The 13404-nt window shown below is 41.5% G+C and overlaps 1 protein-coding gene across 1 annotated transcript in view; it reads right to left on the reverse strand.

Moving 5' to 3' along the window:
• Nucleotides 1–13404, reverse strand: part of LOC118735498 (neuronal acetylcholine receptor subunit alpha-7) — a 613475-nt gene that overhangs the window by 34192 nt on the left and 565879 nt on the right. The window contains exons 8-9 of the mRNA XM_036465294.1: nucleotides 12261–12455; nucleotides 6791–6877 (exon numbers count right to left, since the gene is read on the reverse strand). Coding sequence (XP_036321187.1) covers nucleotides 6791–6877; nucleotides 12261–12455 — 282 coding nt within the window. The remainder of the gene's footprint in view (nucleotides 1–6790; nucleotides 6878–12260; nucleotides 12456–13404) is intronic.

Consider the following 13404-nt stretch of genomic DNA (forward strand, 5'->3'; position numbering starts at 1 on the left):
GTGCCTTGGTATTTCGTGCTGACGATGACAAGTTTATTGTGTTTTAAGTATGTAGGTTTGTGTGAAAACAGCTAACAAATGAATTCTCGCAATTGTTTTGAGAAACGCAGATGTTAAGAAACAGAAAATGTTAAGACAATACAAATGAAAAAAGGAGAAAAATTAATAGCAGAAATCGATTGTTTTGATGATGTCTCGGGGAGTGAATTGCACCAAATTTGTGCATTTGTGTGTGTAACATTACAAAATATGAGAAAGTGACTACACTTAGACACAACCACATTTAAAAAATTCCGGCAAGTGCTTTAATGGATCGCTTCACCTAACGATTGCTAGGTCAACCGGTTTGGTGCCGCGAGACAATTATTTAGTTCTTACCCTTAACAAGGATTCCGTTGGATTTCTTGAAAAAATGATGAACTGGGTAGCTCATGGTTTCTGAGTCTAAATGTCCATGAACACCCCAAAATACGCGAATGCCCCAATGGACGTTTGTAGATTGCCGACGCGAAGAGTAACAGTTCTATGCAATCAAACCTTGTATCAGCAATGTAAAGTTTGGAGCAGAGGAGACAATGCTAATATCACCCACCTAAACGGAGGTTGGAGGATGGTTTCGTGCGCAGAAGTGGAAAACTTTTGACTGCCATTCACCTGGGAGTGGCCAGAAGCGATTCTTGTGCGTACGGTTCAAATCGCAGCTCACAACGTCCGGATATTTATATCCACGTATCCTCTGGGCAACCAAACACCCGTTTGGGAGCGAGCTAAAGTGAGAAGGCGTAAAACTTCGTGTGCGCTGGGTTTGGGTTCCGCCACGTTAAAATCCCGCCCAATGAAAAGAAAAAAACAGCCTCGGATGAGACCCCCTTTTTCTGATGATGACCACGGCAAACGTATAAAGGACTATGAATTAAGGGTATGCACCTGGAATATCCGGACCCTTAATGGGGAAGGTGCCTCTGCCCGGCTGGTTGATGTCCTCGGGAAGACAAAGGCTGACATCACCGCCATCCAAGAAATGCGATGGACGGGGCAAGGAAAAGTAAGCGTGAAGCCTTGCGACGTCTACTACAGTTGCCACGTAAAGGAGCGCAAATTCGGTGTTGGATTCGTGGTAGGAGAGAGACTCCGTCGCCGAGTACTGGCGTTCACCCTGGTGGACGAACGTCTAGCCACAATCCGCATCAAAGCTAGATTCTTCAACATCTCGCTCATCTGCGCCCATGCCCCGACGGAAGAGAAGGATGAGGCGTTCAAGGATCCCTTCTATGAGCGCTTGGAACGTACATATGAGGGCTGCCCCCGACACGATGTCAAAATCGTGCTTGGCGATTTTAATGCCAAGGTGGGCAAAGAAGGGATCTTTGGCGCCACTGTCGGAAAATTCAGCCTCCACGACGAAACGTCCGATAACGGACTGAGGCTGATCGACTTCGCCGGGGCCCGAAATATGGTAATATGTAGTACTAGGTTCCAGCATAAGAACATCCACCAAGCTACATGGCTGTCTCCAGATCGAAAAACGAGAAACCAAATCGATCGTGTTGTGATAGACGGAAGGTATGCTTCAAGCGTTTTGGACGTACGTACACTCCGAGGGCCAAACATCGACTTGGACCACTATCTTGTTGTAGCCAAGATACGCACCCGCCTCTGTGCAGCAAAAAATGTGCGCCCAACAATGAAAGGAAAGCTTAACGTCGAAAAGCTGCAATCACAACAGATGGCCAATTTATTCGCCACTCGACTCACACACCTGCTCTCTGAGAGCACTCTTCAACGATCCGACATACGCGAGCAGTGGAACCACATTTCCCGATCATTTGGTACCGCCGCCGAAGAAGTAGTTGGATTTCAGCGAACCCGAAAGAACAACTGGTACGATGAGAAATGTCAAGAAGCCGCAGAGAAAAAAGATGCCGCCTACAGGGCCACGCTGCGATCGGGCGCAACGCGAGCCATGTGGGACCGTTATAGGGAAGTGAAGAAGGAAGTGAGACGTATTTGCCGCAATAAGAAGATAGAGGCCAAAATACGTGTGTGCGAAGAGCTTGAGATGCTGGCCGACAGGATGAACGCCCGAAAATTCTACCAGAGGGTTAGGCGACTTACGGAAGGTTTCAAGACCGGGGCGAACTCCTGTAAGAACAACAATGGCGACCTAGTGAGCGATGTCCAGAATATACTTAAATTGTGGAGGGAACACTTTTATAACCGACTGAATGGTAGCGGCGCTGAAAGTAGTGAAGAAGACGAACCCGAGTCCCCAGTCGATGATGATGGAGTAGCTGTCCCACCGCCTGACTATGACGAGGTACGAATAGCGATTACGCGGCTGAAAAATAACAAAGCTGCTGGAGCTGACGGCCTGCCAGCCGAGCTATTCAAGTACGGCGGCGAGGAGCTGATGAGGTGCATGCATCAGCTCGTATGCAGAATATGGTCAGATGATCGCATTCCCGACGACTGGAATTTAAGTGTGCTCTGCCCAATCTACAAGAAAGGCGACCCCGCCATACGCGCCAACTACCGCGGAATCAGCCTTCTAAGCATAGGTTACAAGGTCTTATCGAGCGTATTGTGCGAAAGACTGAAGCCCACCGTCAACGAGCAGATTGGACCTTATCAGTGTGGCTTTAGGCCTGGAAAAGCCACCATAGATCAGGTATTCACAATACGCCAATTCTTGGAAAAGACCCGCGAGAATAGGATCGACACACACCATCTATTTGTCAATTTCAAAGCCGCTTTCGACAGCACGAAGAGAAGTTGCCTTTATGCCGCGATGTCTGAATTTGGTATCCCCGCGAAACTAATACGGCTGTGTAAAATGACGTTGAGCAATACCACCAGCTCCGTCAGAATAGGGAAGGACCTCTCCGAGCCGTTTGATACCAAACGAGGTTTCAGACAAGGGGACTCCCTTTCGTGTGATTTCTTTAATCTGATGTTGGAGAAGATAATAAGAGCCGCAGAACTGAACCGCTCAGGCACAATACTTTATAAGAGCGTACAATTGCTGGCGTATGCCGACGACATCGATATTATCGGTAAAAACAAAGGCTACATCTGTTCTGCCTTCTCGGGATTGGATAGAGAAGCAAAGCGAATGGGTCTGGTGGTGAACGAGGACAAAACGAAGTATCTCCTGTCATCACACAAACAGTCAGAGCATACGCGTCTTGGCACCCACGTCACTGTTGACAGTTACAAGTTTGAAAAAGTAGACGACTTCGTTTATTTGCGAACCAGCATTAACACCAATAATAATGTCAGCCTTGAAATCCAACGGAGAATCACTCTTGCCGACAAGTGCTACTTTGGGCTGAGTAGGCAATTGAAAAGTAAAGTCCTCTCTCGTCGTACAAAGATCACACTCTATAAGTCACTCATCATGCCTGTGCTGGTGTATGGCGCGGAGGCATGGACAATGAAAGCATCTGATGAGGCGGCTCTTGGAGTTTTCGAGAGAAAGATTCTGCGAAAGATTTACGGACCTTTACGCGTTGGTGATGGCGAATATCGCAGACGATTTAACGATGAGCTGTATGAGCTTTACAACGATATAGACATAGTGCAGCGAATTAAAATTCAGCGGCTCCGCTGGCTTGGCCATGTCGTTCGAATGGACAGAAACGCTCCTGCTCTGAAAATATTCAACGCGGGCCTCGATGCTGGTAACAGAGGAAGAGGAAGGCCTCCTCTGCGTTGGAAAGGCCAGGTGGAGAAGGACTTGGCTTCACTTGGCATTTCCAATTGGCGTCAGTTAGCACAGAAGAGAAATGACTGGCGTGCTGTTTTGGACTCGGCTCGGATCGCTTAGGCGGTTACAGTGCCAATTAAGAAGAAGAAGAAGAAACGGAGGTAGGAGAGGGTCAACAGCAAGGGGTGTAACTGCACCTCCACTAAACTGAGATAGTTTGGGTTACTTTAAGGTGTTTCCCTTAGTAAAGCTATACTCAGGTAGCCTCAGGAACTTACCAAAGTCAACGAGCGTCTCGCCGCATTCCGTATCAAAGAGAGATTGTTTCGTTTATTTGCTTCGATGCTCAGTGGTCCTAAAAGGCCTACAGCCTACAATGAATTCGGATAAGAGTTTTATTTATTTTTATTTGAAAGATAATTAAATTTTTAAGAGGTTTAAGGAGCTGCAAAGAGGCGATCAAAAACATTTTCAATGAGCGCTTGGGGCACACCTAAGAGCATCCTTCTTCATGACCACAAAAAATCTTGATCGGCGATTTCGTTGCCCTCATCGTTATAGCCTCGAAAAATTAGAGGCCTTTTAAGTGTTGGAGGGAAAGATTGTACAGAAAATGTAAGGCATGATCCTTTACTCATTTGTGAGGGTGAGTACCGGAGATGACGGTATGATGAGCTGCATAAGCTAGGCCCTATCGTACGTTTGGATGCAAAGTATCAAGATCTGAAAGTATGTAACTGCTGGTGAAGATAGGGGAAGATCTCGGCTGCATTGAGAAGAGCAGATGGATAGATAGCTAGTGATCAGAACTAATTACTGATGTGGTTTCTTGAACTATTTCAGCACTGGTCTGGTCTGGACAAAACATAGCCCGTTAGGAAACAAAATGAAAGCATGCTCTGATCACCTATCCATCTTTTCAGCCTCCCTCTCTAAATGGTATGGGGCTTATACTCTTCATTGAGGTTACATACCAAGGGTATAATTCTTGAAAGAAAGTAGGACTGGGAACGGAGGCTTACGGACGAATCAGGAAAGCAATAACCATCCTATAAGCTTGTAAAACAGGGGAAGGGGATGTAAGCGATGGGGTCCGAAACCGCACATAACAGGTTGGATGTACACGGCAGATATTCGAACCATATGGGATCACCGTGAGGTGGCCGGTTGCACTACAATCATATGAATTACGGAACACCGGCACTCTACACCCACTGAGGCCTTAAAAACTATACCAAATCTTCTTCCCATAGACTTTTACAGTAGACATCAAGTCAGGTCACTTAAAAATTCTGGGCACCATCTCAGCAAACGTTAATGAGTTGGATTACAGCAGCCCAATTTTTTGCTTCGAAAGTAAGTTTTCTAACAGAGTTCCAGACAGAGGCGACTGGGTAAATCTGGCGACTTGTATAAAGTCTGTGAAACCATTTACTATTCCGGATGAAGCCGTAGATGTTTGATGTTTTCACCTCGGCTTGGGAGAGCCCAAACCTGATACGAATACTTATGGTAGCTTCAAGTAAAAGATCATTTGCAATCCTTCTTGTAGCGCGATTTTCACGGCGCCTGATATACCGAGGCTTGCGAGTCTCTGAACTCTTCCTATTATTTTCTGCTTGCTGCTTTTATCATCAGCACTCATATAGCTGAAATCCGTCGGCTCACTGTGGTGTACATACCGTGAATGATATGCGGTGACAGACCCCAATTCTCCCCAAAGCCCTATTACAGGTATAATACGCTTCTAGGCTCTTATTTGCTCTTTCCTCTACGTTGCGCATTCACGTAAGTTTGGAGTCATGGATAGTACATAAGTAATTCGCCTTGGAGGGAAGGTTCAGACTAGTTCCGTCCAGCTTTGGTATGAGAAATTCCTGAACTTGTGTTTTGCTTCTGAGCAAAACAAGTTTGGTTTTAGTATAGCCGAGTCATCAGCGTAGGCAACCATCTTCGTTTTTCTAACTTTAAAGTTAGTACCGAAATCGCCAGCAGGGGGGGTGGTAAGACTTCTCCCTGCGGAGTTCTCCTCGTTATTTTTCTAATCACGGACCCTGTGTCTACAGCTGCGTTGGTTATTCTGCTTTTCAGCATTGATTCGATCCACACAACTATATACTGCTCGATGCCGTGCATCTCCAGGGTTCAACTAATTGCTTCCGTTTTGACCTTGTTGTACGCCCAGTTAATTAATCGTATGTTATCTTGTAAATACCGACTTAAATCAGCTTTCAATGTATAGGACAGCGAAATATAGGAGAAAGAACTTATCCGTTCCGTTACCAAGCAGATCTGACCAATTATCAATGAGGAAAGATATAAAACTCTTATACAAATGTTTCGCTCCATTAATGGGACAAATCCCTTAACGATTCTTGTCGTCGCAGGTTGGAGGAAGAGGTGGAGAATGTAGAGAGCTATCTCTGATTTTCAGTGTTAAGCTGATCTCCACTCTGTGGACATCTGCAACTTTCAATGATTCGTTGAGGTAACACGGCAGTTCTATCACAAGGGAAAGTGCGCTCGCTAAAGTGGCATTACAATGGACCTGGCTAGCCTTAAAGTACCACTCTGCCGGATTGTGCGTGGTGGCAACCACCGTAACCTAACCTAAACTATATATCAGCTCAGCAAGTGTGACATACAATAAGTACATTGTGGTTTTAACAGTTTCTTTTTATTTTGTTGTTGTTGTTGTGCAGTAAGTGTGTAGTTTATTTAGTAGCTAATACAATGAAATAAAATTAAAAATCAAAATGCCAAAGAAAATTTTAAACGAAATGCAGAAAAATAAATATTTTCTCATTCTTCACATATTCAACTAGGTAGCTAATACAATGTCTATGTATGCATGTATGTATGTAGTAGATATCTGCGTTGGTGTGTGGTTAGTAAGTAGTAAGTGTGGTTTTGTTGGCGAACACATTCTATGGCATGACTCCTTTTACATATGTATGTATGTATGCTGAAAGTTATGTCATAAATCTAATAAAACTAATATTTTCGTTTTATCTTCTTTATTCTAAATGTGATTTGGTTTTCTTCTAATATTTTTATTTTTATTTTTTTTGCTTTGCAGTGTACCTATAAGAGGAACAGCGTCCGACGTTGTCGGCATGGATTCGGCAACAAGATTTAGAAATACTGTTAAGGATAGAAGTATAGTTACGCCTGCAATCAAAGATAATAAAAAAAGAAAATAATATAAAATATTTTAATTGAAATTATTTTATAGAAATTAACATAAAATTGTAAATATGCACTATGCGTTTATAAGAATGCTAGATTAAATGGACAGCGCATTGTTGGAGGAATCCTAAAAGAAAACACTATGCCGAAAATTAATCAAATACAAATAAACGCATAATATTTAGAGTAGCATAAAGCGTTGATTTACTGTAAGCAGGTTTTTCTTGTTGTGGTCGCAATTGGGTTGAAAGGCACTTCCTGTGCCTTGGACAGTTGACAGTGGGATTTTATTTTTTTATAATCGGGACTGAGGTTGTGTTTTTTTATTTAATTATTTTTTGTTTTACTTTTTATTAATAAATTAATGCGATGTTTTGTAATTAAAAAAAAAGCTCTATTACTAAATACAAGTATTATGATGGGTCTAATTAGTAGCTAGTAATTATGGTTTAAAGCTGGAAAAGTTTTCACTCAAAAGGAGATGTACCTAAACGTGAATGCAAATTCCGACTTCAGTTTGTATCTATTTATGCCTGAATTTAATTAAAAACGAGTTTGTTGTTATCGTTATCGATATATTTTTCGATTTCATTTTAGAAACGGATTCTTATATGTGTATTGATATCGATATATGCGGTGTTATCGTTACAGATATATTTATCGATTTACTTATCGATACGGAGGTAAAAAAGAGAGTGAAAATTTCGATTTGAGTATATACTTAGGTCTGAATTCAAGTAAAAATGTGGTCCTCAATGTAATTATCGATAAACATGTTGTTATCGTTACCGATATATTTATCGATTTCATTAAAGGAACGGATCCTTATATGTTTATTGATACCGATGTGTGCATTGCTATCGTTATCGATATATTTATCGATTAAATTATCGATACGGATTCATATTGTATATTGGTGTCGATGTGTGAAGCGAGCTCACAAAGAAAAGGCTTGACACTCTCAAGAAATAAAAAAAAACTGATTGGCGAGCTTCCACATTGGCACCTTAAAGAGAGAAGAGGGAGGTTGAGTCGTGTTAAGGGGGGTTGGCATCAGGGAAATTTTAACATGTAGAACATACGTTAGGTACGCGGAGGTGAAGTATAGATAAGCAGGAGTTTAAGCTGCTGAAGTTTCAGAATTTGGTTGAAGAACGCCCTATGTTATAATTTTATTGAAAAAAACCCTATCTCAGAATTCGGTTCAAAACCGCCCGTATTTTCATTTGAGACAGGTCGTTTTTGAACCGAATTATGATATAGGGTGCTTTTCAATAAAATTCTGCAATAGGACGTTCCTCAATCAAATTCTGAAGTAGGGCGTTCTTGAAAAGTTTTCTGAGATAGGGCTGCCGAGATAGGTCAATCTTTCACTCAGCCATCGATATGTTAGTGTTTCGCCGAGCATTCCCTCCGATTTGTGGCGTTCTGTTTTTCACGGCAGAAATACACTCGGAGGCCTGTTGAAGGGCGACCGCTATTAGAAAGAACTTTTTTTATGTGAATACCCTGGGTGATATATTAGTTAGGCAGTTAGAGTAGATGCAGGAGACTACTGGACGTTGAGTTTCCAGGTATGTATACTCGTTTCAACATAAGTTGTGTTAGCATATCGTGTGAAACGGCGCTTAGATTAGATTGGGTGTTTAGTAGACTACTTAAGGTTTCGATGGACCTATATGTACTCATTGAAGCCTCAAAATAGCCATTGTTTGGACAGATCACCGATCAACTCAAAAACCTTCAACAACTTCGGTAGGGTGTAGGTTAACGGAACGGCTGGTGTGGAGTGTATGCTGTCCAGAAATCTGACTGGAACATTGCAGCGTATTTCAGGTAGAGGTAGCTGTCATTAGCAATCAATTATCACGGTATACTCGAGGCGGTCTCATCGAGCAAGAAAAGAGTGCGACTGGTGCACTACTCTTGGTGACAGTTGGACCTAATATAAGTTCGGTGATCAGAAGTTGTTTCTGTTACAAAATATTTTAGTAAGAAGGAATACGTGCGGTGAGACGAAATTTATTTGGTTTCCACTGTCACAACTGTTCTTCTAAGCTGACCTTCCCGAGGTGGATGTCTACACAAGCGGTTCCAGAACCTTTGGTCTCTAACTTGGATACGAACGTCCAGAACTAAAAAGATCCATTACAATGCGCTTTTTTATGTCTAGGAGAGAACTTCTATCGCGTCTTTTGATAGACATTATTAGGAACAGTCATGCTCTATCATCTGGTTTAGGGGAATGAAAGAGGGCGCGAAAAATTTCTTAAACAAATGTTGGCAGGCGAGACTCTTCGCTTTGAGGCCACTAAAGCTTACCTCCTTTCTGTTAAAAGCATTTATAGAGCATTAATACAAACACTTTGAAGTGAACGTTGATGGATTCAAGTCAGCTAACATATAGGGCCAGAAGGTCCACGGACACTGCCATTGAAGAGTACGGAAAAATTAGATTCTTAAATTCCGTTACCACGAATAGTATTTGAGAAAATTAGATTGTGCAGCATACTCGCCTCCACTTTTCTAAGGCATTTCCTGTTGAGTATTCTGCGGCTCAAAACTCCTGAGAGCATAGCCGCGGCGGCACAATGGGAAGAGAGCATTTTCATTCGAAATTTTGAGCGCCATATAAGAAACAGAATGACACAATGGAACTACGATTCGCAGTACACACCTCATACTTGTGTCTAACTATCTATGCCTCCAGTCTCTCAATTACGCATTTATACGCGAAAACTACCTTCACTAATGAAACGTGACACATCAGTTAATGAGGTAAGCATATATTCTGATAGATAAGCCGCTATCAGCGTCCTAAACGCTATGCTGCTGCATTCGAGACTGGTCAGCGAATGTGTGGCGTTTTTCTCAACCGCGTCGGATTACTTAATTTGGGTAGGCGACAGCGCTCTTGAGAGAAACTGCATGGCTGACGGCTAGGCAAGGAAAGGCACCCTTGAAACGGCTAGGCAGCACCTGGAGTTTCTCTATTGAACGTATGTTCCTTATTTCAGCTCAGCGAGCGCTCGGTGAAAACGAGGACATGCGCAATTGCAAGATCCTTCTGGCCTATAGAGGATCGGGGTTGATCGAAGGAGTTCCTTACGCTTGCAAAGCTTCAGCTCTTGCTGTTAGTCGGGTTCCCTAGCTGGTACGCCATCGTGTGACTGGGTCTCATGTGGTAAGGTTAGGAATCTTACCCGATCCCTTCTGTTGCAGCTGCCAGGGGGATGATGAGGTACAATCATCTCAGCCTTCACTAGGAAATGGTTGAAATATTTTGGCCCGCCTTTCCTAACTAAAGCTGATGAGCTCTCGAGCTCGCGGTCCATGTTTGGCTAAGTAATGTGTCCCGTTCAAATTTTCGTGGAGTCATAGAGGACATTATCCTTCAAGCTCAAGTGCTTCCGTTGCTTGGGTGAACTACCGAAACCTAACCAAGAAACCAATGCCGAGTCTGTCACTCTCATTGACTCCTAAACCAAAATTTGACCATTTGAGAGTCCTCTGACCTGTTTCAATCTTACCTTGAAGATAATTTGTAATATATATAGGCTGGACTTGCACAACCCAACAAGGCATGAGTGGACGGTGGTGAGGCACCGATGAACATTTATACAAATGGATCGAAGCTTGAAGGAGGAACTGGAATCAGCACAAGATTTAGGATTCCAGATCACTGTAGTGTTTCCCAGACATCTTGAAACGAAGCAGTCGATGGTAAGGGATATTAATATCTACACCGGTTTACAGCGAGTCGTCCTTCAGAGCGCTGGATTTGCTCGATGCTAGTAGAGGAATGCCTAAATTCTCTTTCGTTCGCATCGAAGTATAACCTTAGCAGATTTGCATGGGGGCCAGGTCAATGGTGATGGCGCAGGAAACTGCGTGGCTGATGAACTAGTCAGAAGTGGCACCCTCAAGCCAGTATCACACAGAAAAGACGGAGTAGAAGTTCCCTGACTACTTAAGAAATTCTATTGGAAAGACGGGATCGCGCCAACTTAGCGTACGCTGGAGGCAAACCAGTGCTTCTACCACTGCAAGGTCGTTCTGGCCGAGGGTGGACATGTCTCAACTGTGGTGATTCGACTGACTAGGGACTAAATATAACTTCAGACCCTCTTTTTTGGAGCTGCAATGAGGATGACGAGGTGGGGGCATCTCATTTCCTCTTAAACTGCCCAGCATTCGATAGACTGCGGCTTAGACATATGGGATCGTGCTTTCTAACTGAGTTCGAGGTGAGGATTTTATACCTGCCATCTTCGAAACTTCATTCTTAGCGATTTTCACTTTCACCTAGCAGTTACCGTTCGTAGTGCTCATGATCTAACTGTGCTCCTTTTCGAAGGGAAAACATCTTAACCTAACCTATGTAGCCTTGTCAGGTTCGAGCCACATAGGTTTAGGGAAAAGAGCAGACCGAAGTTCGGGGTTAAGAAACGAATATTTGAGTGACATAATGTTTGAAAGTTTTTTGCCTAAGCACGAGGGTTTAATAAGTTCACATAGCCGTGAAATAGCCATTTACTGTCTGGTAGAATGATTTAAGCCGAATGACCAAATGGCAAAGTAGAGTCAAGTCCATTTGAAAGTAAAAAAAAAGTTCAGCTTTACGATTCGAAGTCATATTGAAGAACTTGTTAATATAGTAAACTGTCGCGAGAGCTTGCTTTATCAACAGACTTTGTTGTACAGTGGGTGAGAATTGCTTACATAAGCTAAGTAATGGAAGGTCACAAGATGCATTGGCGCCTAGTGGTGCATACCTTTAGGCGCTTTAATCCCAATTTTTGTCTCGCCATAGAATGTAGCCCTTCTGTATTAACTTCCAGAAATATTAATTCTTTATAAGCCCTGTGCAACAATTTTCCAGCTTTAACCATAATTTAACGTTTTTATTTAAATTTCATGCATGTTTATGTTTAAATTATGCTACACACTCTAATTTACATATCCTATTTAATGTATAAACTTCTATAATTATTTAAAATCCAGCATTTCCTCATTTCGCTACCGCAGATTAAGCTGGCAAGTGGAGCTGCGCTGGTACACAAATAAAAAAATAAAGTTATAACCTCACATTTTCGTGCTCGAGTATTCGTAATGGGTAACCGCGCATATAAATTATTTTTCTTGTGCTGAAAAAAAGGTGTTTCTTATTTACCACTTCAACTTATTATGGCTGCGTTATTTGGCTATAGATCACCTGAAATGTCACTTGAGAAAATTTATATACAGATATGTATGTATATGTGAATCTTAAATAAATGTTTGTAAATTTGTCTTAAATAAACAAAATGGACTGTTTTATTTTTAAATTTTTTTCATATATTTTATTTTTATAACATTTACTCACCTAATGTTAGTTTTTCGCCCGAATCTGGAGGTAGTGTAAATCCTAATAAAGCCATCGATGATATCAGCACACACGGCACAATTAAATTGAAAAAATAATATAATGTACGCCGTCGAATTTGTATCGTAAATGTGACGTCCACATAGGGTTCCGGGCAGCAGGCGTAGACGATGGTATTCTTCTTGCCCGGCATGGCTGTTGTTGTACACATATATGACGGGTGTGTTGTTGGTCGTTATTGTTTTTGCACGTCGAATGTTAATGAGTTTTATTATATACACAAATATATATATATATTATATATATTTTTTTTTTGGGGCCATATAAAAATATATTTAATTTTCGATTAAAAAGTAACAGATTTGGCAATTTTTTTGGGGGTATTAAATAACAAAATTTGGTTGTTAAATCGATTGCAGTGAAAAGGGAAGAGAGAGAGAGAGAGAGAGAAGAGATAATACTTTATTAGCGAGACGTGAATTGGTTTTGGAAGTAGTTGGGTAAAAACATTCAGCAAACTTACTTACAGTGAGCAATAAATAATAATAATTTTGCATAGGCGTGAAAATTTTAAATTTTCGAACCACTCAAATGATACAAAATTTTGACTACGAATAAATTTCAAAGCAATTTGGCAGTTTTAAAAATGGATGTTTCTTAATTCGATATTGAGGGTTAATAATTCGAGAAGTTGTATAATGAAGAGTAAAAAAAGGCAAGAAGGAATGCAAATTGTTTTAGTTTCATATCTACTCTTAAAATTACATTAAATTAAATTAATTTCAATTTTATTTCATACCATTTAATTTCATTTCTTTTTTTTCGTTTTTTTTTTTATTTCATTCCACTTAATTTTATTTGTTTTGATTTAATTTCAATTTATTTACTTTAATAAAATTTGTCTTTTTTTCTCGAAATCACGATCTTCGCAGATATCTCCAAAATTCGCCCTCAGATCCAAAATATTTCAGGCTCAGATGTATGCAATTGACATGTCGGCAAAACTAGTAGCCATGATGGACCTAGCACCATAAAAACTGGCCTTTGTTGTAGACACTTGACCTGCTGTTAACGTTCTGAGGTCGGTAACGCCTAACTCGATAACCTGACGATTTCATCAACAACATATTTACATATAGTTAAT

This window comes from Rhagoletis pomonella, unplaced genomic scaffold, assembly GCF_013731165.1.
Source record: "Rhagoletis pomonella isolate Grant_MI unplaced genomic scaffold, Rhpom_1.0 Rhpom_scaffold_00003, whole genome shotgun sequence".
In the NCBI taxonomy this organism is placed as follows: domain Eukaryota; kingdom Metazoa; phylum Arthropoda; class Insecta; order Diptera; family Tephritidae; genus Rhagoletis; species Rhagoletis pomonella.